Source organism: Aethalodelphis obliquidens, unplaced genomic scaffold (genome assembly GCF_003676395.1).
Source record: "Aethalodelphis obliquidens isolate GAN/ISIS:26980383/991018 unplaced genomic scaffold, ASM367639v1 scaffold86, whole genome shotgun sequence".
Taxonomy (NCBI): Eukaryota; Metazoa; Chordata; class Mammalia; order Artiodactyla; family Delphinidae; genus Aethalodelphis; species Aethalodelphis obliquidens.
Window position 1 is genome coordinate 5485813 of NW_020838030.1, and position 25711 is coordinate 5511523.

The 25711-nt window shown below is 48.4% G+C and overlaps 1 protein-coding gene across 5 annotated transcripts in view; it reads left to right on the top strand.

The window, feature by feature from the left end:
* SRGAP3 (SLIT-ROBO Rho GTPase activating protein 3) overlaps window positions 1–25711 on the top strand; it is a 252356-nt gene that overhangs the window by 203545 nt on the left and 23100 nt on the right. For 2 of the 5 annotated variants that reach the window (XM_027093960.1, XM_027093961.1), the window contains exons 13-18: window positions 4030–4090; window positions 5794–5871; window positions 15254–15388; window positions 18916–19021; window positions 19222–19449; window positions 22339–22418. In XM_027093960.1, coding sequence (XP_026949761.1) covers window positions 4030–4090; window positions 5794–5871; window positions 15254–15388; window positions 18916–19021; window positions 19222–19449; window positions 22339–22418 — 688 coding nt within the window. Of the gene's footprint in view, window positions 1–4029; window positions 4091–5556; window positions 5872–15253; window positions 15389–18915; window positions 19022–19221; window positions 19450–22338; window positions 22419–25711 lie in introns of those variants that run through there. The other 3 variants (XR_003430173.1, XR_003430175.1, XR_003430174.1) reach the window with 2 other exon arrangements.

Here is a 25711-nt window from a genome sequence, read left to right on the forward strand (position 1 = left end):
ACAGGACTTGCTGGGCAGGGAGGGTTGGCCTCAGGCGTGGGAGGGGGTAGGCAGGACCAGCCTGGGTCCCTCTGTCTGTAAGCTGAGTTCTGGGGGACAGTGGGGGAAGGGAAAGGGGAAAAGGAGGGCACACGTTGGCACTGCCCGGGGGTGGGAAACAGCAGCAGCTGCTCTAGGATGCCTCAGAGGAGGGAGGTGTGGAGGACCCCAAAATGAGGGGTGCTACTGCGTGCATCAGGGAAGGGGTGCTGTTTGGAGGTGACTCCGAGTGAGCAGTTTGCCATCCAGAAGGTCATGGGAAGAGGGGCTGTCTCAAGAGCCCTTTCTTCATCCTCCCTCCTCGCTCCAACAAGACTTTCTTCTCGAAAAAGCCATACTCCAGAGCTGAGAGGGGACTGAGGCCCATTTGCTACTCTCTCTGCCCTCAAGGAGCTTATCATGTTGCTCAGGAGGTTTTTGACAGAAGGCTGAACGCGGAAGATGATTAAGGATGAGCACTTGGTGACTGATTCCCCACGGAAATAATTTCTGTGAGGGCTCAGAGCAGGAAGAACTGTGAGCAGTGGGGTCCGGGCGGCTTTGAAGGATGGGGCGGAACACAGCAGAGGGGAGGACGGAGGAGCCCCTGAGAGGAGGAACAGAATGAGCAAAGGCTCAGAGACACAGACACCTTTCAGAATATGCTCAGCTCTTTGGAAACAGGTGCTCTGTCAGGACGCTTGGAAGGAGCTCTTACCTAATGGCATTTGCAAGTTAGGTGTTCTGTTCAGTGAAACAGTCTCTGAATGGAGAGCTCCTACAAAAAATGCGTGACGATCGAGTGCCATGCACCAACCGCGGGATTGTCTGCCCCTTGGAGGTAGTCACCAGGAAGCCACATCCTTATTCTAAATATATAGCCATTGCTGCAGCTGGTCAGTCTTCCGAGAGCCTGCAGCAGGACCTTCGTCAGCGGTGCCAAAACTTTGTCTGAGAACGGACACCCCAGTCTTTGGAATGAAAAGCGCCAATCAGAGCCCGGCTTTGTAGCCCCTGGAGCCACAATATGGCAAGAGGCATAGGCCGTAGTGGGCGCTAGGGGACTGGCTCTGAAAAGAGCCCCCAGAGAGGGTCACCCCAGAGCACTAGGCAACAGCATGTTGCTGAAATAAGAGCACAGCCTCCTCAGGGGACCGTTTGACTGAAAAAAGTATGTTTGTTGAGCGAATGCATTTTTTTATAGTCACGTGTGCTTGTACCGCACATCATCTGTGCAATTCCGCCAGCTCTTCTGCGTGCCCACTCTAAGCTCCCTGTGGGGACAGACTGCAGCGGCGGGACCCCAACCTCAAGGATTGTTAACTCTCAGAAAATGAAAAGGCAGTGTGATGCATCCAGTCCTTCAACCTTTGGGAATGGAATTTAATTTCCTCTTATGATTCCCATGCTATCTGGAAGAAGATTCAGTGTGAACTAAGAATCCCCAGCTCTGAAATTCTAAAGCTCTGAAAGGCTTTTCAATAAAATAACATCACAGAAACTCCGTGATTATGAGGGTTTAGAGGGACAAGGAAGCATCCACAAGAATGCCGGATAAACGTAGTTGGAGTTACTTGTATAAATCTCTAGGACCTTACCTGAATGGATTCTTTTCAAAATGCTTGATTTTTCCCCCCTTCTCTCGGATAGAAGGAAACCCAATTTATTATGATAAATTTTGAGGCCCAGGAGGTCTACCTTCGGGCTGGGGCAGGGGGAGTCCTTACCTTGTTTCAATAAAATGAGAATGATAATTACCCACCTCCTGAGTGTGTGAGGAGGATCAGATGAGTAACACCTGCCGGGTTCTAGAGCTTTGCCTGGCGCAGGGTAAACACCATGGAAATGTTAGCTGTTAGTGCTGCCTGGGCTTTCCGGAGAGTGCCCACGGGGCCCTGTCTGATCACCTGGCACTGCTGTCCTAGGTTCAGGGAGGCATAGTCGACATAGGAAAATTCTAGTTGCTGAGGTGCCAGGGGCTGGACAGGTGACGCCAGCAAGCAGGCGCACATGCTCCCGTTTCTCAGTCGGGATGAGACACAGCACGCACCCCAGAGCCTGACCCACTGCATGTGTGGGAAGAAAGAAGAGGCCGTGCTCGCCTGCAAATGGGCGACTTCAGTGAAAGCAGAGCCTCCGGTTCTGCCCGCAAGATCACGAAAGCTCTCTGACTCCACTGCCCTCCCTCCTCCAGGCTTTGTCAGCTTTTGCGTTCCCTGAGGCTTTTTCAGTGCCAGGGTGAGGGTCCGTGGGCAGAAGGAAAGCAAAGCCAAGTGGGTACCCGGGACAAGCTGCCCCAGGTGTTTGGTAGGAAAGCATGGGCAGCGGTGTGGAATTTGGAACCAGATGGAATCCTGTTTGGTCCTATCCAGAGGGCACCTCATAAACACGGTCTTGGTTAACTAAGAGCTAAGAGCGAGGTTTCCTGAGCTGACTTGCAGGGCCAGTGTCACAGGAGACACCTGAGGGCGTGTGTCCCTCCTTTTCTGTGGGTGGCTGGGCTAACGTTAAAGAGTCTTAGGTGGGCTCTCACCATTGGTGAGTAAACAGCCCCCTGTGTTGAGGAGAAGCTAGACTTGGGGTGGGGCAAGTGTTCAGTACACACCGTTCCTGCCCTTTGACAAGGACTGAAAGAGGCCCCTTTGCCCCCTGGCGTCCGAGGCAGCCACCTGGAAGGCTGGCCGGGCAGGTCCGGAGCTCCACTGGGCCCACGGTTTGCCTGCCGTCTCCCCGGACCTCCGCTGGCTGCCATTGCATTTCGGCGTTCCCGGACTCTGAAGGAGCTGCTTGCTCTAACTGGTCTTATTACTTCTGCGTAATCTTTTCTTTTTCTTCTGCTCTGCTGCCTGTTTATTTTTTGTTATCAGAGGAAGAAGAAATGCTCGAACCAGGAACCAGGTATTTACTGGAAAGGTCCGTCAGCCCCATTCAACTGGATGGAACCTGTCTTTAGCCCTGACTAGTAGCACAGGGCCCACCTTGCCTGTTGCCAATGAGTCCACTTTGTTACCCTCTCCGTGACGGTACTTAATCAAGGACAGAATTTGCAGGTGGGGTGTGGAGGACCCACGAAAGCATCGAAATCATGGTTTTTTTCTTTGTCCCTTTACATGAGCATATTACATATGCCTCATTGCTTCCTCACCTTCTGAGGAGGCTAGTGCTTAACCTGTCCCCTTTGCAAAGAGAGTTTTTAAAAATTTTTATGCTCTGTAAGTGGCCTGAAATAGCAGAGAGGTCAACCAGTCACGGAATCCGAAAGGAAATTATCCCGTGCCCAGCTCTCTGTGGTTGTGGGCCAGTCTAGGAAAATATAATTGAAAATACATTCACACCCCAGATGCATGTATTTAGAACTGCATCTTATTCAGCCTTTCTGACTAAGGTTGCCACTCAGTGGTCAGTGGCTGACGTTAGCTGTTTCTAGAACTTTTCCTTTTAATGTGTTTACTGTTAAACAAATATCTGTCTGGATGTTTAGGTTGTTACTTGTGAGTAGAATTGGTCACCCCTCCTCCGAGCTCAAAAGGATCCCTGGGGCCAGCCTTGCTTCCCCCATGGTGTGTCCTTCTTAATTCCGGCAGCAGGTCCTACAGTACTAGGCAGAGGCCTTGATCCTGCCCTGAGCGCTGGGAGAACAGAGTTGAGATGGGGCTGAGGCCAGTGGGAGGCAGAGAAGTCTTCGAGGGCGGATTCCAGCCCCTCCAGGCAGTGGGCTCCCTCCCCTTCCCTGATGTGCCTATCAGGCCTCCTGAGCCCTGATTCCTTCCCAGCTGAATAGGAAGACAGAGCATTTCTTTAAAATGATCACAGCTATGGCTTTTCTGCAATCACAGAAGACTTTCTATTTTAACTGTTTGTGGAGACTTTAGAATTAGTGTTTCCTTGCTTGTTTTCCTACTAATCTGATGGTACTAATTTTCTGGCTTGAGTTCATAATCTGTGTTTGCAGTGTCTTCTCTCCTGTGGTGGTTGCCAAGTCCAATACAACTCACAACTTTTTTTCTTAAGGATTCAGGACAAGCTATACCACTGGTCGTCGAGAGCTGCATCAGATACATCAATTTATATGGTAAGCTCGATCTCAGGGCAGTGTTTTCAGCTCTTTCCAGAACAGGTGCTAGGCTGTTCTCATAAGATATGAGATTCAAATTCGTCTGGGAAGATTTCCTGTTGCTGCTCTGCTTCTGAGGGGAAAACGTTCTATGGAACAGCTGCTATCTTGAGTGCTGTCTATTGAGCCTTGTGTGTCGGGGGAACTGAAGATGGTGGTGAGAAGACCCAGGAGCTAGGAGAACCGAGGAGCAGGGAGGGCACGTGGGACAACTGTATTAGTTCCTTTTTTGCTCACACTCGAGCCCAGAGCTCTGCACTTTGAGCGCTGAATGAGGTTGGTCAACCGATCAGTTAATCCTGCTAGACTGTGGTAAGCTCCATGGAGGAAATAGAGTGTCTGGGATTTGCCACATGGTGTCCCCAGCACTTAAATTGTGCCTCCATCTGTTCATTTATTCATCCCTCCAAAAATATATTTCCAGAGTGCATAGCAGGCACTGTTTTTGACAATGGCAGCATAGCCACAAACCAGACAGGTAGGATGCTGGCCCTAGGTAGCTTACATGACCAATTAGAAGGGCAAGGGAATGAACAGGCTGAGAGACAAATAATATAATTTCAGATAGTGATAATGCCAAGGAACTAATTAAAGGGGATAGAGAATGGCTAGAGGAGGGCAGGCCTGCTTTGGCTAAGGTTGTAAGGAGAGCCATCTCCGAGGGGGTGATATTTGAGTAGAAGAAGCCAGCCAGGTGGAGAGAATGGCAAGTGTCAAGGCCTAATATGGGAAAGAAGGCCAGCATAACTGGATGGGAATGAGCCAGGAGGATGGGGTAAGAGACACAGGTGGTAGAAATTCAGCACGAAAGAAATGAACAACGTTTATTGAGCACATACTATATGTACAAACCAAACTTTAACTAAAGCCTGCCTTTAAGGGTAAACACTTTCCTGAATTATAAAGTGGAGAGTTGTTTCATATAGAAAAACTGAATCTCAGGGAAAGGATCCCAGTCTTAATTCCCTTTTCAGATGAGGGAGGCCCTCTAATTCCTTCAATCTTATAGGTCGCTGTTTTGTTGTTACTGCTGTGTCAGGTATCAAGTTCTCCTCTTTGTTAAGGCCTTGTAGAAACACATAGAAAATGAGATCGTCCTTCTGCAATAAGTTAATGTCCCCCAAACTCCTTGATCCCAAGCCAGCATGCACTCTAGACTCTAGATTTTCTTGAAGGAAGACGTTGTCTGTGATGGGCGAGGGAATGGTTGAGGGAGTGGCATTAATCATTCTCATTCAGAGTCTCTGTGGCTGTTAAACTCCGATGGCATTTGTAAACTCAGGTCAAGCTACTTGGGACCAGTGCAACTGATGAACGCACTAGGCAGCATTCACTACCCAGTTATTTGATTGAGCTGACCTGTGGGTTAAAGTGGAAGTCATTCACTGGTCCAGTGTTGATATAAACTTCTTGTTTCCTTCAAGCCCAAACAAGAGACCCTAGACATATGAAGCAGAATGTGACTGAGTATTTGGACCAGCTGAAGTTCATCGCAAAGGCTTCTTTGGGGCTTCTGCCAGGAGACGGTCACTGGGAATGACTCTGTTACAAAGGATGGCGGGAGAAAGAGGCAAGCAGTAGGGAGAGTCTTCCGTGTTCCCAGTGGCCTGATGAGCTCAAGGCATTTTCTCTTTCTTTTTTTGTTTGTTTATTTCTTTTAGGACTCCAGCAGCAAGGGATCTTCAGAGTGCCAGGATCCCAGGTTGAAGTCAATGACATCAAAAATTCCTTTGAGAGAGGTAGGTGTGAAGTGGTCATCTCCAGCTTGTGTCCAGAGGAAGCCAGGTTGGGTGTTAACGCATGTCTTAGAGCCAGTGGTGCTGGGGTAGCTTGTATCAACATCTCTTCCCAACTTCACCTTCAGCGACTTCACCTTGGTAGCTCGAAATCAGCCAAGGTGGGAGTATTTACATCACAGAAATTGGCAAACACTAAGACCTTTGATCTTTTTCTTTTCGCCGCCAAAGAGCTAGCTGTTGAACATTTACCAGCACACATGGGTGACTTTCTCTGGTGGGCTCTACAGTGGTTGCTGGGAAAGAGGGCCTTGGAGTTATTGTGTGAATCTGTAAAGGCTGCTGTGTTTTAGAAAAGTTGGAAGAAGCTAGATAACATGGAGTGGCTTAGAATTGCCTAATTCTTTTTTATGCAGTGTTTTTGGCAAAGCTATTCTCCCCAACCCTTGGAGAGGTTACCTAGTTCCCACTTTGGTATAAAAGCTTATCAGGAATGAAGTGGCCAGCAGAATGTGGCTTATTTGGTTGAGCCTCCCTTGGCCCCAGGATCCCTGATGGGAACAGATGGCCAGTGTCCAAGCAAAGTAAGGACTTTCTAGGGTCAGGAGGAGCTCAATTCTTCTTAAACCTCTGCCTTTTTATATTAGTACATATCTTGCTGCTACAGTGAAACTGAGAGTCCGTGCATTTCCGTTCAAGGAAATATTTTCCAGCATCACACTCTCTGGTTGTTGAACAAAGCCCATCCCAGGGAGGAAAGAAGAGCCAGTGTGGGGCATCCTAAGCGATATCTGCACCTCTAGTTTCACAGCGTTTGGAAGCATCCCGTCTCCGTAGTTACTCCTCAGCTCTGATTTACTACACTTTGCTCTGAGTAGTTAGGTACTAAGTTTGGTCTGAGGACCCGGATCCCAAACCCATTTCCCCGCAATACATCACATCCCAATTTACAAAGCACTTTCTTACCCATTCTTCTATGTAATCCTCCTAATAGCCTTGGAAGGTTATGGTTTGTCCTTGTTGGTTGTGCTCTGAGCAAGCCTCTCCCCGGGGCTCCAGCCCTAGAATTCTCCCGACTTATTGCCAGGCTTCCCGGAGGGGCTGCCTCCTGAGCAGACTCACCTTCAGTCACCCTATCCTCCCGCTTCCATCCTGAGATCTAGCTCCAGGGCAGAGGAAGCAGTCTGTCAGCCCCAGGCAGTCACCACCATAGCCCGCAGCACAGAGCTTTGCAGCACTAGGCACTCTGGCTTGGAACCGGGTGTGGAGAGCAGGACTGGGCTGGATGTGGCTCTCCGTGGCCCATGAGGAGGGTCCTGGAGAGCTTAGGGTTTGGAGTCCACTCCAGGATCTTGGGTACTTAGAACCAGGGAGCCCCAGAATCGCCCTGCTCCAAGCTCCTACTCGCGCATTCATTCATCCTCTCAACAAGCCTGCATTGAGCCCTGCACTGCACTGGGTAATGGACTAGGGCCTGTCAATATGATAGGAACAACAGACAAGTCACCGCTAGCAGAGGACCGGTTTAGTAAACAGCACGGTCAGCGCAAGCATGGAGTAATCGCTGGGTGGCATGGGAGCCCCTCGCCCAGTTTGCGTGGAAGGGGGAGGAATAGCAAAGCCTCGAAAGGCTTCCTGGAAGAGGAAATGCCTAAGCTGAGGCTTGAAGAGTAAGAGTCAGGGGAAGCAGGGAAAGGGCATTCCAGACCAAGGGAACAGCATGTGCAAAGCCCACAAAGCTAGAGGTATCCTCCCCTCAGCATCCCTGATAGAAGTGTCATTCATCATTTCCCTGAGCTTCTCTTGGCAATGACAGACAGCCCAGCCAGGGTTTGGTTTCTTTATTTCCCCCAATTCCTTAACACCCCTGCTGCCCTGTGTTCATTGTAAGTGAACAGAGCCGTGGTCTGGACCCTTTGCTGGTTCCATCCTCCTGGGCTCACCCCATCAGAGAGAATTCCTTGTATGTCGTGAGTAAACTGCCTGGTGCCTCCAGCCCGGTGACCGCTCCCCGTTGTGTTTTCTTACTTGCCAGTGTCTTGTAAGTAAGTACCTTGCTGTACCAGGCAGCCAGGCCCAATCCCCACCCCAGCAGCGCTGCTTTCTTTCCTTCCTGAACGTGATTTCTAAGGTCAGCACCTTCTGTTACTTGCTCAGGTGCCTTGGAGGGGTATTTGTGCAAATTAGACTTCTCTGCTCCTTGGAGCGAAGAGATCACCTGACCCAAACCTCAGCTGCAAAAATTGTTTTCTGCTTTTTCGTTGCCTCATGTGTGCAGTTGGCCCCTCTCCCTCTCACCCCCGTTCCGGGATGAATCTCATTCTCTTGCCCGCTTCGTTCTTCGGCTCCACCTGAGCCTACACGGGAGCATGGCTTATTCTAAAAGAATAGTTCCTGGGATGTCTCTTTTAGAAAAACCCTTTTTGGCTTCTCTGGGCTGGCTGGTACCCAGATTTCACATGCATTACTTTCTGTTTCTTGACATTCACCACCCACCGGCCCTGGGTTTGGGTTCCTGACCTGGCTGACCCTCGGGGCACCTCCTCCCCCATCTCCTGAAACCGGCTTTCCTCTCCCTGGCTCGCTGCTGTGTTCTTCTCAGCCCCTGGCAGTGAGCGGCCCGGGCCCACTCCTCGCGGCCCACCTGCTCTAACTGGTGACGGAACTTCCTCTCCAAACCAATACATTGTGTGTTTTTCCTTTCTTCCTTTTATTTTAAAAATTTTAAACCCTCTAATCCCTGCAGGGTGCCTGTCCTTTGCCACTTGTTCAAACAGACATGGGTCTTTTCCTCCTTGGCCCCTTTTTTTCTCTCTTTGGGCGAAGCTCTTGCCTACGCTCCGTGCAGAAGGCTGTTGAAAGGAGCACGGACCTCTTTTTGTTAAGCTTCTGAAAAAATTACATGTTAGAAATCCATTTTTGGCTTATTATTCCTAAACGCACTTTCCTTCTTCCTCTGACATGAGTCAACCAGGGTTTTAGTTGGGATTATGATTTTTTTTTTTTTTTTTTTGCGGTACGCGGGCCTCTCACTGTTGTGGCCTCTCCCGTCGCGGAGCACAGGTTCCGGACGCGCAGGCTCAGCGACCATGGCTCACGGGCCCAGCCGCTCCGCGGCATGTGGGATCTTCCCGGACCGGGGCACGAACCCGTGTCCCCTGCATCGGCAGGCGGACTCTCAACCACTGCGCCACCAGGGAAGCCCAAGGGATTATGATTTTTTTTATTATATTTTGCTGTCAATAAATCTCAAACTCAGCACTCAAGTTTTGAGATCTTCCTGTAATCTTCTGGCAAAATGAAGGAGAAAACATCATGAAAAAACAGGAATCAGCAGCTGTGCTGTGGAAAGAGCTGTGGTTTGCTGTTGTCTCCCAGGCTAGCTTTTTCCCTCTCTGTTTTCCCCACAAACCAATCCCCTGTCCTCTTGGTATGTAAAAGGTGAGAGAGCTGCCTGTGTTCTCTCCTCATGTGGAAGGGTGGCTGGAAAGGGAGTCAATGGTCCTTTCACTGTGCTCACATCAACATAGGGTTTGGATTTGGGGCTGAAATCATGGCATGTAGGATCTGACACATTCTGGACTCTGGATGTGGCCCTTCTCAGATCTGTTTCCTACCCCAGGAAGAGGGGTGTGAGCGGGAGACACAGGGAGGGGTTGTCACGTTGCGGAGCCTCAGGATGGGGCTGGGAGGATCCTGGCCGCAGAGACCTGCCCTGGAGAGACCACCTGTGGGCTTCCTGCCATGCCCCCATCCAGCAGCACGTTCCCCTAGAGCTGTGAGCACACACGGTGTGTTCACTCTGCCCTGGGTGCAGCCTGCCTTCAGCCCTTAGGGAATGCTGGGGCGACCTGGCTGGGAGCAGGCTGCAGGCAGGGCTGTTTGGTAATAATTCTGCCTCCTTCCCCGGGAAACTAGCTAGCAAAATGGGAACTAGCTTTCTCTTGGACTGGCCTGGAATTTTAGCTCTAATTCTCCTCCTGGAGGAAGCCATCATTCACATACACCATCCTGCTCATCTTGAACTCTGGAATTCCATTCATTTCTAAGCCAAAATTGGCAACCCTTTCAGAGAGCCGAAGGCCTGGGCTAGGAGGGAGGATTGTTTGGATGGCTCCTTTTATGGACGAAGTGCCTTCTGGGAGGAAGAGCAGGAATGGATGGTGTGTGTGTGTGTGTGTGTGTGTGTGTGTGTGTGTGTGTGTGGTCAGTAAGTTAACCAGACTTAACAAGGAGAGCTTGTATGGAGGAAATAAAATCCTTGTGCTTTTGGATCATGAGACCACAAGAGTAACATGTGGTGCACTAGGGGAACAGCTTAATACAGTGCATTTTTCAAACCCTTACGGTCCTTCAGAGGGGCTTCAAGGGCTGCTACTGGGATAAGGAGGGAAGATGAGAAGGTAGGGCTTGCACCTTTCTCTAAATTCAACTAAGGCAGCTTTGCTCATCCATGGGAACTTTTTTCTTGAAAACAAAAAAAGTTGAGATTCTACTGTAAAGGAAGGAGGGAGAGAGGGAGGGAAGGAAGGAAGATGATAGATGGATAGGTAGATAGATAGATAGATAGATAGATAGATAGATAGATAGATAGGCATGCAGGCAGACAGGCAGCAGATAGAATTGAAAACCACAGGTAGAAGAAGGAATATCTCCCAGGCATTACGAGACCTGGGAGCTGCTGGTGTCTGTTTCTGACTACATGAGCAAGTTGTTTCATTTGTTGGGGCCTCAGCTTTCTTGCAGGTGAGAGGGGTGGAGCTGGGACCATGCCTCCCTTGGAGCCATGCAGTGCTGTTTTGCGGATTAAGAGAGATCACATATGCCAGTGTACTTCTCACTTGAAAAGTGCTATATCACTATAGGCAATATATATATATATATATATATATATATATATTTATGTTTTCTCTCTTCCTTCCTCATGAGAAAGTCTTGTGGGGGAAGCATTTTCCTTTTTTTTTTTCCAGTTTTTGAATTTTTAAATTTGTTTCAAAGTTAAACCCAAGACACATTGACTTCATAGGAAATCCACTGAGAAATGATTTTCTAGGCTGAACACCTGTTTCCCTCTAGTGTCCCCCAACAGAGCATGTACATGTTATTTACTTTCATTTTATAATCACTGCTGTCCCACCACTATACCAAGATCACCTAAACTGTGTGTGTGGTATTCTGAATATTCTTACTGATACCCTAAGTTCACTAACTGCAAAAGATTTTCTGGGATAACCTGTCACTTGAATTCTTTGGCTACTTTTGAAGATGAAGTCCAAAGAACTCTTAAATGATTCTCCTTTGGGGAAGATGGTATTTTATAGGCATTAGCAACTGGCACCTGGGGCTGTACTGATCCCATCTGGCATCACTGGGAGGCAACCTGTAAAACCAAAGAATCATTTGATGCAACAGGCAACTAAGTGACTCAAAACTGAAGGTTAAATTTAAAGAAAAAACTAATTTAGAGAAAAAAAGGTAATCCTAGAGGAACTCATTCTAAGCAATCAGTCATTATGCCTGTGTGTGTGTGTGTGTGTGTGAGGCAAAACCAGATTGATTCAGTGCAGGCTGATGGGTCCCAGATGATTGCTTAGAATGAGTTTTCCGGAGACAGTGATCTGAGGGAACAGAATCTGGCAAGTGGCCAGTACCAGTAAAGAGCAGCCATGAAGTGCTGGGGACATTTACATTCAACCCCTGTGGGGAAGCATTTTCATCTCCTCCTATAGGAACGTCTGAGAGGTTGACCTATGGAACACAATGCATGGGCTGCCACACACAGTCGTTCAGGCTGGGCACTGCACAAGAGTACTCAGCCACGAGGACAGGAGTGTGCTGAACTCTGGCTTATGCCCTGGAAGCCACAAGCCCTGGTTCAGGAAGTGTGTGTGGCGGGGTGTCTTTCTCTAATTTGCACTAAAGCATGTTGGGGCCAGCAGAGGCCCTGGCAGTGACACACATTCTCTTCCCACAGAGGCATAGTATAGAGGTCCAAGTATGAATTTGCAGTTCTGCTCTTTTTTTTTTTTTTTTTTTTACGGTACGCGGGCCTCTCACTGTTGTGGCCTCTCCCGTCGCGGAGCACAGGTTCCGGACGCGCAGGCTCAGCGGCCATGGCTCACGGGCCCAGCCGCTCGGCGGCATGTGGGATCTTCCCGGCACGGGGCACGAACCCGCGTCCCCTGCATCGGCAGGCGGACTCTCAACCACTGCACCACCAGGGAAGCTCGCAGTTCTGCTCTTCATTACTTACCAGACTTAGATTGCTCTGGGCTGTTCTGGCAGGAGGAGGAGAAGCCCAGTGAACAGACCTCTCTCAGCACCTTCAGGGAGGTGTCAGGTTGCTGCCTGCTTCCTTTCACGTCCCCCATGGAAATCCTGGTGGTGAACTAGCTCAGCAACCCCCATTAAACTGAAAAGTGCTGCTCTCCTGAGATATTTTCCCCTGTGCAATTGGCAAAAATTTAAAAGACATTCCATGGGCAGGGCTATGGAAAAGCAGCCTTCTCCTATGTTGCTGGGAGGAGGAGAAAATGGTGCCGCCCCACCAGAGGAGAATTTGGCTTTATCTGATGAAACTACACGTTTGTTTGCCCTTTGACCCAGTAATCCCACTTCTAGGAACCTACCACAGAGACACACCTCTATGAATAAGAAACACAGGTACAAGGTTATTTGTTGTGGCAGTATTCGTAACAGCAAAAGATGGGAATGTCAATCCATAGGAGACTGGTTGACTACATTATGGTCTATCCATGAAATAGAGTCGTTTGCGGCCATAAAAAAAAAAAAATGAGGAAGATCTGTATGAACTGACAAGGAGGGATTTCTAGGATTTACTGTTTAGAGAAGAAACAAGTATATGTAGTAGCAGAGTGTGCCACGTTCATTTTATGTAAGAAATGAGGGAAGGTAAAAAAATTGTATATGTGTATTTGCTTATTTTTGCAGAAACAAAGATTAGCAGGACAAACCAGAGACTAATGAAAATGGTTAAATGTAAGGTGTAGGGAGAGAAGAATAAGAATAGGGCTTCTCTGCAAGCAACTTTTTATCTGGTTAGGACTCCTGGAACATGTGGATGCTTTATATTTTCAAAATTGCATACTTTAAAAAAAAAGGATTTCTAAAACAATTAAATTCCTAAAATTGAGTATAAATAGAAACAAATAAGCTGTATATCAGACTGACAACCATACAGAGAGTAACTTTTCAGCATGTGCTCTGGTCATACACTTTTTTAAAAGCTCTATGGAATTACATACCATAAGGCTCATCCATTTTTTAAAGTGTATATTTTAGTAGTTTCTAGTATATTTATAGATTTGTACATCATCACCATAATCTAATTTCAGAAAATTCTCATCATCCCTAAAAGGAACCCTGTACCCATTTATAGTCACTCCCTGTACCGCTTACACCCCAGCCCCCATCACTAGGCAACCACTAATCTACTTTCTGTCTTCTGATCATATGTCTTTAGTGGGATACATTCTGAGGGCCTAAAACACAAAAAAAGCCCTGCAAATAAACGTTAATTTTTATGTAGTAGGTTTATTGCTAGTGGTGATATTGCTATTAAAAATCAAACTAGGGCTTCCCTGGTGGCGCAGTGGTTGAGGGTCCACCTGCCGATGCAGGGGACATGGGTTCGTGCCCTGGTCCGGGAGGATCCCACATGCCGCAGAGCGGCTGGGCCCGTGAGCCATGGCCGCTGAGCCTGCGCGTCCGGAGCCTGTGCTCTGCAACGGGAGAGGCCACAACAGTGAGAGGCCCATGTACCACAAAAAAAACAAAAACAAAAGCATCTGAAACTATTTTATGTATATTGTAGGATAAGGCAGATACATTAAAATATCAATTATAAATACTATTCAGAACAAGATTTTCACTGTAAGAAAAATGAAATGAAAATACAAAATAAATGAAGGTAAATAAAACATTGTACCTTAAACATGAATTAGAAATATCAGTGTGAACTTGTGAAAAAAAAATATGTATATTCTAGCTCTATGTACTGAAAGAGCCTAGATGTTCTTTGTGACACTCCTGTAGCAATGAGCACACCTAGAACCGAGATCTTGGTTTCTAAATACCATGCCCTGCAAAAAGCAAACAAAGCTCCTGAGAGAAGTTTTTTATTCCAGGTCTAGGTCAAGGAAAGTACCAGGTGATTCAGGGACATTTTTTATGCCAGTAAGCAATTAAGTGCTCAATAGAGGTCGCATCAAAGGACATAAGAAAGGACTCCCCCTGGCCAAATCTGGGGACAATCTGAGCACCCCAATGAATAGTGATGTAGCGGGTTATAACACTTTAATTAAAAATTATAAAAACAAGCCCATAAAATGTTTTAAAAAAAAATAGGAGGGTGGAGGGAACACGGAGAAAGCTCTTCTTTAGGGAAGAATGCCACCTAATAATTGTAGATGGAATGACAGAATCAGAAAATCACCATTTTGTTAGAACCGCAGGGTAATAATTGATTTGGGCAAAAGTTATCACTGGATGCTCAAAGCACTGGGTAAAATATGTTAAGAATGATGACATGCACATAGATCACTTATTGTTTACAAAAATATTTTATATTTTACACTTGTTATTACAAAGGAGAAAATATACCTTTACAGTGTAGAGATCCAGAGGCCACCACCTTAACCCAGTGATCAAGCATTACCCACATAGTATTCTTGGCCACAATATTTAACCTGACTCTAACCATGAGGAAGCAATCAGACAGATCCTGAACGTGAGGCATTCTACAAGGCAGTTGGCCTGGACTCTTCAATAAAAGTCAATGTTATGAAAAACAAACTAACAATAAAAAATGTTGGGGTCTGTTTTGCATTCAAAAGACTAACGAAGCATAACAACTGAATGAATTGTGTGAACACTGATTAGATCTTAGCGTTTGAAAAATTCTATGAAAGACGTGGGACAATGGGGAATGTTTGGGTAAAGTCTGTGACACGGTGTTTTGGAACTCTTGTTAATTTTCTTAGGTGTAATACACGGTTACGTAGGGGAATAGCCTTATGCTGAGGAGGAACATGTTGAAGTATTTAGCAGTGATGTGTTGTAATGTCTACAAAACACTCTCAAATAATTGAGCAGTACTAAATATAAGTAGAGAAATGGAGGGAGAGCAAATATGGCAAGATGAGTGTAACTGTAGGGTGACGGATGTTCATTATTTTAATTCTACAGCGTTGTTAGAGGTTGGAGCAGTTTCAGAATCCGCTGCAGGGAGCACCCTAAGCATGCTGTGTGGCGGAGGCTGTCACATCTGTCCTCCAGTTCAGGCTGGGCCAGGTCACCTCTTCCACCATCTGCACACACCCTGCCCCCTTACTGAGCTGAATCGTCATCTCCTGTTTCCCCTTAGGTGAAGACCCGCTTGTGGATGATCAAAATGAACGAGATATCAATTCAGTCGCTGGCGTTCTAAAACTGTATTTCCGAGGACTGGAAAACCCACTCTTTCCTAAGGAAAGGTTTCAAGATTTGATATCTACTATTAGTAAGTATTTCCCAGGTGGAATGATCAATTTCTTGACCAATCTTTATTGAAGCTGCACTCCAGGCTCATCGCTGCAGGGGAGGGGTGCCTTGAAAGAAGCCATATGACTCTTGTCTTCATGGAACTTAAAACCTAGTTGTGGAAATAACAAGATGGTTTATAATAGAAGGACTCATGGGCATGGTACACCTCTGGGTATGGGAGGAGCTCAGAAGAGAAGAGGCAGAGGGAGCCTTGGTTTCTCAGATCACAGCTGACGGAGAATGATGTGAGTAGAGTCTTCGGGGAGGAGTGGACTCAGGGATCCTAGGAAGGGTTGGGGACACACAGATCAATGGGACCAGCAGGAGGGTGTCCCAGCCAGTACATGGTGTAAGATGCTGGAAGGGTCCGATGGAGCAAGAAAGGGAAGACCTTGAATGCCTTGCAAGGATTCCAGAGCTTTTCCCCTTGGGTTACAGGGAGCCGTGGAAGGTTTGGGAGTCAGGTCAGCAATATGGCAAACAGGGAAATGATGAAAATAAGTTGATTGTGGGCTTCCTCTGACATCACTAGCCATGAGAGTCCTTCTTGACTAGTATTTCTGTGGATAAAGGCAGGAGCCCAATCTAGGGGCTGAAGTAAAGGCACCTTGACTGTAAGATGCCAAAATCCACGACAATCTTTTGGGAGTATTTTTTAAAATAAACTTTTAATTTTAGAATATTAGAATGTTAGTATTTTGGAATAAACTCTTTTTTTTTTTTAATAAACTCTTTGAGTTACAGAAAAGTTGCCCCACACCCCGTTTCACTAGGGATGCTTCTCACAATGTTCTGAGGGATATTTGCAGCCAGGGAAGTGCCCCAGGAGGTGACAAGAGCCTAGGGAGGCTTGAACCCTCTTATTTGTCTTGTGTGAAAGGCGCTTCCTCCACTCTTTTGCCCCCCCACTACTTCCTGCTCATCTTTCCTGATCCACTTCAGGCTCCAGACCACCTCTCAGAAATCCCAGGCCACAGAGGCCCATCCCTGTCTGAGCCCTGTGTCACCTGCTCAGCCAGTATTTCCAGAAGCTCCAATAGACCAGTTCCTGAGCGGACAAGGTGTTTGGCCCCTGGTACAAGATCATGGCATTGTGCACCTTGAATGACAGTGTGAGAGGAAAAGTCCCTCCTCAGTTCCCTCCCAAAGCCTTGGTTACATCAAGGAGTAACCCCCTCTGCCCCCAACGTACAAGTCAATCTCCCTGCTAAACAGAGAGAGCAGGGCCTCAGTCTCAGAAACTTTTGTATAAAACAATGTCTACCTATAATTTGGTAGCATTGTTTTGCTTTCATTGTATCTCTTTTTATGTTACCTTCTAATTATGGCAAGTGATCCTGGTTTCTCCTTTACAGAGTGAGGTAAGGTCTCCTTTTTTTTTTTTCTTTTTGCAGTACACGGGCCTCTCACTGTTGTGGCCTCTCCCGTTGCGGGGCACAGGCTCCGGACGCGCAGGCTCAGTGGCCATGGCTCACGGGCCCAGCTGCTCTGCGGCATGTGTGATCTTCCCGGACCGGGGCACAAACCCGTGTCCCCTGCATTGGCAGGCAGACTCTCAACCACTGCACCACCAGGGAAGCCCAAGGTCTCCTTTTTTAAAGAAATGTATTTAAGAAAACAGTATTAATAAACAGTAGTGGAGGTGGTCTAGGGCAGTGTGACTGAAGCCAAGGACATGGAGGGGCCTGTATGGGGGGCAGTGGACTCGATATGTGTGCCAGAGCCTTCCACTCTGTGTGGAGGCCTTGGTGAGGTGCCAGACCTTGAAGGTAGGCTGGAGCATGCCAGATGGAGAAGAGAGATCACCAGGGTGTGCAAAGGCCTGGAGCAGGAGAGCCTTCGTGTGTTTGGGTGGAGGGGTGGGGGGTGGCTAAGGTGGCCTGGCACAGTTCTTCTGCAGGGCACTACTGGCACTTTGGGTAGAGCAGTGCCTTCTTGTGTGTCCCACACATTCAGGACCCTTAGCACCTTGGCCCCTGGATCCCAAATGCCAGTGGCACCCTCCAGTCACTGCAACAACCCCAGAGAATGCCCCACATATTTGTGAATGCCCCACATATTTGTTAGTGCCCCAGAGGTGCACACCCACTTCATCTGAGAAGCATGGCTCTCAGTCATCTTCAGATACTTGGAGAAGGGGCGGCAGCTGGGAGGTGAAGCAGGCAAGGGTGGTTGAAGCTGCATCATGAAGGGCCTTGGATACAGAGGAGAAAGAGGGAAGCTGTGTTTTAAAAGGAACGTGCTGACAGGATCTGGAGGCTGGAGAGAGGAGGGGCTGAGTGAGAAAAACATGTTTTTCTCTGAAAAAGAAACTGACATGGGTTTATGCATCAGCCCTGCAGATAATCATTGGAGCTTTGGTAGCTCACTCTTAGCCTGAGCTTTCTCTCTCTACAGAGAAAAGCCCACAAAGCACTTTTTTCTCCTTACCAAGCCCAATTTGCTGCCCCCAACTCTGGCTTGACTGATTAAATGTCTGTATCTCTAGGGGTGACCTGAAAATGGGGGTCAGAGACAAGAGCCCAGGAATCACCAGGCTCTTTGACCAATATACAGCTCAGGAGGTGGTTATTTATTCAGTGTTCATTTCCTGAGCACCTACTCTGTGCCAGGCCTGTGCTGCAGCTGGTGTTTTTAAAGAGTCTAATAAAACCTGGTCCCTGCCTGTGTTCATCAGGACTCATAGGCTACAGGTGACAGAAACTCAGCTTACACTGACTTAACCCGTAAAAGGGAATGTAGTGGCTCATATATCTGAAAAGTTAAGGCCCAGCTGGACTCAGACCTCACACGACATCTTCAGGAATCTGTCCCCTCCAGCTCTGTGGTGACTGCACTCCCGGACACCGTCTTCTTTCCTGGGAGCCCCCAGCTGCTCCTCTACCCAGTTGCAAGAGGGAACTTCTCTCTAGGTTTCTCCAGCTGAGTCCCAAGGATCAACCCTGATTTGTTCTGATTAGGCCATGGACCCCTTCCTGGGCCCAGCCCTGTGGCTAGGGGAATTTGATGCTCTGATTGGCCAGGCCAGGGTCACATTTCCATCCCTGGAACTGAGAGTAAAACTGCCTCCCCCTGGGCTTCCCTGGTGGTGCAGTGGTTAAGAATCTGCCTGCCAACGCAGGGGACACGGTTTGATCCCTAGTCTGGGAAGATCCCGCATGCCGCAGAGCAACTAAGCCTGTGCACCACAACTACTGGGCCCATGCGCCACAACTACTGAAGCCCGTGTGCCTAGAGCCCTTGCTCTGCAACAAGAGGAGCCACCACAATGAGAAGCCCGCACACCACAACCAAGAGTAGCCCCCGCTTGCTGCAACTAGAGAAAGCCCATGTGCAGCAACGAAGACCCAACACAGCCAAAAATAAATAAATAAATTAAAACAAAACAAAAAACCTGCCTCCCCCTGAACCACGTGGGCTGATCTCACAGGTGGGACTCACAGATGTCAGCTACTTGGCTCTCTGATGATGAAAGGCGCCCTGAAAAGTCCCTTTGTGTTACAGAACTGGAGAACCCAGCTGAGAGGGTGCACCAGATCCAACAAATCCTCATCACCCTTCCCCGCGTGGTCATCGTGGTCATGAGATACCTCTTTGCTTTCCTCAACCAGTGAGTTGCCCAGCCAAAGGGGGGACCCCCTCTTTGACTCAGCCCTGGCCTCCTTTGGGAGGGGGTGTCCTGAGGTTTGTAGGTACAACTGTTCCTAGAACATGGGACCCTCCTGAACGTGAGTAGAGCCCCTAAGAGAAAGAAACCACGGGGGAGGATTCACCTTTCCCTGGTGACTTGTGGGTACTCCTTTCTTGTAGCCTCTCGCAATATAGTGACGAGAACATGATGGATCCCTACAACCTGGCCATCTGCTTCGGGCCCACCCTCATGCACATCCCCGATGGGCAAGACCCTGTGTCCTGCCAGGCACATGTCAACGAAGTCATCAAAACCATCATCATCCACCATGAAGCCATCTTCCCCAGCCCCCGGGAGCTAGAGGGACCTGTGTATGAAAAATGCATGGCTGGAGGGGAAGAATATTGGTAAGATTCCATTCTTCTTAATATTATTATTATCATCGTTGTTGTTGTTACTGTTGAACCAGAACAGTAAGAAACCCTTTGATTTTCTTACTGCTTTTTAGTCTGTACTCCCATATATATTTTCTCATTTGAGCTTCGCACCAGCCTTCTACGAGGCATAGGTACACCAGCCTTCTACGAGGCATAGGTACACCAGCCTTCTACGAGGCATAGGTACACCAGTCAAGACTGTCTTGATTTATGAGGGACAGAAATACAACTAAACTGGCTTAAGCCAATTGGGAATTTAGTTTTAACTAAATAAAGTCTGGGATCATGGCTTTGGGTATAGCTGGATCCAGGAGTTCAACTATTATCATCAGGACTCAGTCCTGCAATTCCCAGCCCCTGGCTGCTTTCTTCTACATTGGCTTCATTCTCAGGCAGCCTCTCCCTTGGTAGTTTCAAAGAGGCATCTGGTAACGCCAGTTTAGAGCCTGTTCTCTCACCATCCCCAGTGGAAAAAGAGCTTCTCCTTCCCAAATGTTTTAACACAAGTCCAAGAATTACGTCTCCTCCTGAGGCTTGGGTCTGGTGAACTAATCACATCGATTAGGAGATGTATGTAATGCTGTCATTGGCCAGGTGAGCTGCAAGCCCATCTCAGGCAGCAGGGGTTGGATAATCCCCACCTCAGCCTCTTAAACTGAGAATGACACTTCCCACCCTTGTCCCCTACCATCTAGAGTTCCCTTTTCCTGGCAAAGTTTGCTCACTTTCTTTGAGAGCTCCACACCAGGCCAGCAGGTGCTAGTTGGGCACCTCTGTGTACCTGGTGCTACACTGGGTCTTGGGAGAAATATTTTAGAATCTTATCAAACTCAGGGCTGACTACCTTCCCCAGGCTAAGACCTGAAAATACGGTGAAAATAGAACATTTCTGTGAAGACAGAAAATTCAGAACACCAACTGACAAAAACCAAAGGGTTCCTACTCTTTCTTTCTTCCCAATCCAGGACAACACACAGCTGTATGTTTAGGTATTACCCACACTGCTTTCAGCCAGATGCCTACAGGGGAGTTACTCTTTTGATTGTCAGAGCGTTCCTGGACTCTTGCCTCGCTTTAGTTCTGTGGGCATATTTGGGCAGCGGCTTCAAAGAAGGGAAACGTTCCAGCCTCCTTGTTTCTCTGCAACACTTCTCTGCATAGAAACACCGGGCCACAGCTCTCTAATCTCATCTGAGGCACCTGGAGCCAGTCTGTCCCTGATCTGTAACAGAAATCCTACAACCAGCAAGCACACTTTTTAGACAAAGGAAGCTTTTCAACTTTATCGCTTTTGCGGCCATTACCAGTTTTCTTTTCTTGCTGCAGTATATATAATTAGTGCTCTGGGAAGGCAGGTACAGATCTTAGCATACTTACCAAAGCACTACATACAGTAACCACACTTTTCTTAATCCCATTTGTGCCCCATGAGAAAGGAAAACTAATTACATGGTAATTTTGGAGGAGTGTTCAAAGCCAAAAAGGAGGATTTGGTTGAGGGTCTCATCACAGTGGACAACACTCATTCACCAAATGGTTACTGAGCATCTGTCCTGGGCCAGGCCCTGGACTGAGGAGTAGGGATGTAACCTGACCAGGAGTAACCCCTGAGACAGGGGGGAGGAAACAGGCAGTTCTAGGAGTAGGGGCCCTGGAGCCAATGTAGGGAGGTCAAGAAAGGCTTCCTGGAGGAAACACGGAGACTTGGCTGAGACCTGAAGGATGAACTGGGTCAGCCAGGTGAGAGCGGGCAAAGAATGTGCTAGGCCTGGAGCATGCAATAAAATGAAAAGTGTTCTGTATGCCTGCAGTGTTGCATGTGACGAGAGAATGGTGAAGGAGGAGGCCCCACAGGCCGGCAGGAGCCAGGTTACGAAAGGTCTTAAGCCATTGTGCAGAGTCTGGAACTTATCCAGGAGAATTTTTCATAATAAAGTCCATTTTCCTTTAAATGGTATTGTAAATGTCACCTTCAAGAAGTCTTCCTTGACACCCTATGTAGGTCCCCTCTCCTGTTCTTGTCTCTGCTCATTTGTGCCTATATAACATATTTCAACTTGTAGCACTTCTGTTTCTCAGCCCATGAGGGCAGAGTTTGTGTCCACGTTACCCGTCAATGCATCCCTCTTACCTAGCACCATGCCTGGCATAGATTAAGACTCAATCAATGGTTTGATTAAAAAAAAAAACTGATTGGCTCACTATGTGAATGAACCCTGGCCTTAAGAAGCTTACAATCCAGTGAGGGGGCAGCCGCTGATGAAATTATCCCCGTGCATTAATGACAGAATTTGATGGTCCTGGACTCACTCTGCCCCTAAGCCCATCATGGCTGCCAGCCTGCTCGCCACCTGGGCTGATGTGGATTTCGCACGCAGCACCATGAGGCAGCCCCGAGGAACCCACTCCTTGGGAGCTTCACCCACCTCGCTGAGCTTGTCACCTCTGCTGCAAGACAGGCAGGGAGCCAGGCCAGATGGATGACTCTCAGTACTTCCAAAGTTCCTTCTGCTCTGGCCTGAGGTCCTTCTGAGGAAAAACGTCGGTGTTTTACTGCCTTCTAGATCTTACAGAATACTTAGGCACTGACGGCCTTTCCCAAGAAGACAGCCCAGCAAATTTCAGGGCTGGGGTCAGTTGGGGGATGGTATTCAGGGAATCTTCCCAATGGGTGAGGGGGCTGGGAGTGGTTTTCTGTTAGGAAGGTCTGCGGGTGGTCAGATCAAAAACTGGGATGAAGTGGGCCTGGCCTGATCTGGGTCAAGGCTCAGAGGTGGGCTAGGCCGGCGCCTGCGGGAGGCTGAGGGCAGCGTGAGGTACAAAGCCCCCCAGGAGTCCCCTCCCTATGTTTCCTTGCAGCGACAGCCCGCACAGCGAGCCAGGGACCATCGACGAAGTTGACCATGACAATGGCACCGAGCCTCACACCAGTGATGAAGGTGAGTGAGGGGGAATCGGGGCGAGGAACGCACCTGGGGCCTCTCCTGCTGACTCATGCCTGCCCACCTGCTGGGCTGACCCACGTAACCGCCACCCATCCAGCTTTGCAGGTCAGCACGTCATCCTCTGATGCAGACAGCGACCCAGAAAGACCTCCAGTCCACTGCATCCCCACACGGCTTGCCTCCTTCCCTTCTGTGTCCTGCCTGGCCTGAGTGCAAATCCTAAGTGACAAGAGTTTCCTAAGTAGGAAGCAGGCTTTGTCCTCTGTCCCTCCCCTGTTGGGGGTCTGTTCTGTGCCTGGCCTGAGCTGGGACCTGGGGCACATCAATGAACCAGACATGGGTCATCAAGGCGTTCCTGGTCTTGTCACCTGACAGGTCGAGAGCAGCTCCCCACCATGCAGAGTGACAATGCCAGGCTACAGGGGTGACCCAGTGCAGTGGGTACCCCGAAGGCGAGGCCAAACTGTGGTGACCCAGGGAAGTGTTAGCATGTAGAGAGAGAAAGGCCAGCCTGGGCTCTGAGGGACTCCTCAGACCTTCCACCCCTCTAGACAAGGAAATAAAATCAGGTTTGTCTCTAGGGAGCCTGGACAGTACAGGCAAGCAGTCTGGATAATATGGGCCTGGGGCCAGCATTTCCATTAGGCAGATCAGGCACAGTGCCCAGGGCCCACGATGCTTTCAGGGCCCATGAAAACGTTTTAATTTTTTTTTTAATAATAAGAAAAAAGAGAATATGAGCCTGGATTATATTCATCTCTGTACAATGCAGTTGTAAGATATAATTTTTGACGTTTCTTTTAGTGGAGGAAGGGGCCCATGCAAGCCCAGGTGCCAAGGGCCTGAGAGTCACAACACCTCCCGATGTTGACTGAGCACAGCCCTCCTTTCTCCCTGTGATAGTCTCACTTTTAAAAAATCATTATTCAGCAGTTCTCTTATTGGCCTTTGTGTTTGTCTTGTGGGACAGTCCCAGGCCCTGCTGGCCACCATTTTTGTCAGGAGAACTGGGTATCTCCTCAGGTGACGTTTCTGGGAGTTGGCATAAAAGGCAAGACTGATAGGTGGGTTTTCATATTCTAGTGGGACTATTTCAGTTTCCAGCCACAGAACCTCCAACTCAAACTGACTTAAGCCTAAAAGGGATTCAGATCATATACTTGAAAGTCCCAGGGTAGGCGTGGCTTCAGGCATAGCTGGATCCAGGAGCTTAGTAGAGCTTGTCAGGAATGTGTCTCCACCTTGCCGTTCTGCTTCCCTCTGTGTTGGCTTCATCCTCAGGTAGGATCTCCCTGTGTGGTGGTCTCTGGCAACTCCAGGCTTTCCTCATCCTTTTACCCAAAGTCACAGTGGAAGAGAGCTTCCTTTTCAGAATGGTTCCAAGAAAGCTGCTGGGATGAAGTTTCACTACATTGCCTTGAGTCACGCACCGAGGCGAGAACCAGTCACTGTGGCCCGAGAGGGAGCTGATGGGTCGGACCTGGGTCCCAGGGCAGGAAAGCACATCTAGGCACAGTGTTCAGCTCTGCCAGAATCCTCAGAGGCTGAAGTCATCCTGAGCTGAGGAAAGTGTCCTGCAGAACCTTTGTTTTGAGATATGAAGGCTGCTACCTTGTGCTTGTTTGCAGTGGTTTGCTTTTCTCTGTTCTTCCTTTCCTCTCTTTTCCTACCACCTCCGATCCACCCTCTTCCTCTATCACTTTTAACAGCCCCCCTTCTCTTTCTCTCCATCTGTTGCTTGTTTATTCCCGTGTGTGTGTGTGTGTGTGTGTGTGTGCACGCATGCGTGTGCACGCAGCTCTTGTTCTAGATCTTGCTCTCAGCCTCTCTTCTTCCACTGGTGGAAAACACCTCTTGTCCAACAAGTTAGACTGAGTTTTCAGCATTGAGACCTGTGGGGGCTGCTGGTGGAGGCAGACACGTCTGTGAGGAAGTGGGTCAGGTGCCCTCTGAGGAGCCTTGCAGCCTTCCTGGGGCACCCACTTTTGGGGGGCTGAGGTCGCTGTCAGTCACCCTGCACCTGCTGTGTTTCCCCACAGCTCCTCACTGGGGGTGGAAGGTGCTGTGGGCATCAGGACTGAGGAGGGGGAAGGCCAGAGAGCACGGGGCTTGCTGCCACAGGACACACCTGGCAGGCTTCACCCCCACCAAGAAAACCCCCAGAAAATGCTGCCTTGACCCCTCAGAGCAGAGGCACACAGGTCCCTGGAAGGGGATAGATCAGAGCCTTGTGTCTGCTTCTCCAGGAGATACTGCCCCTATTGTTATTTGTCATGCTGCTGGTTTCTGAGAATGACAAAGGTAGGAAGAATCGTCCTGGAAGGACAGTGGTTCTCCCTGGGAGAGCGAGTTCAGGGAAGACTCTCTCTGTATCCTGTGTGTTGGTGTGGGTGCTGAACCATGGACGTTCTCTGGAGAAAAACTAATTGCGTTGTCAAATGTTTACATTCATGCCAACTCCAGCTGAAAGAGTCATAGAAATGTTGAGCTGCAGGAATGGTCAAGGGGGCACTGGACTCGAGACCTTTATGGCCATGTGATCTTTGATAAGCCACATAACCTCTGGCCTTGGTCTCCTTATCTGTAAAATGGGAATGGCAGCAGCAAGAGAATTGTGGTCTAGGTTAAAATGAGGTGACATACATGAAAGAGCTTAGCACAGTGCTTGGAACCACTAGATGGCTAGGAAACATTAATTGACTGTGTATCCAGTGTAAATCTTTCCTGATCCTGATAAAGAAACCGAGTCCAAAGAATTTTATTGATGTAACTATTTATTGGCAGCCTAACTGCCTGATTTCTTACCTACTTCCCTCTAAGACATTTCATGTAGGGGATCCATTGGTATCTTCGTCTCTCTTGAAAGTACCCTGTATGAATGGAGCCCAGCCCTTCAAAGGTCAAATAGGCCATAACACCACAACTCCACGTCCTTGTATTCGATGGCTCACCCAATGAGTGACCGAAGTGGAGGACCAAGTCAGTTGTTTGAGAGTCTCCTGCCTTTGCTGTCTCAGCAGATTCTGCACCTAACTGATGCCCGCTGCCCTGTCTTGAGTCTATAACACATCATGGGTGTGAGTGTGGAAAATCCATTTGTGCTTGCTCTTCCTGTCTCCAAGACTTAGGAAGAAACGATGGTTAGGCTAAGAACCCTTGATTGTCGGAAATAAACAATGAAAACATTAAGGCAGCCAGTCAGTAGCAACTTTATTAATACAATGCTAAATGAGGAAGCAGACTGCCAGACAAAGAAACCACTGAAACTGGTAACAGAAACGTGCTCA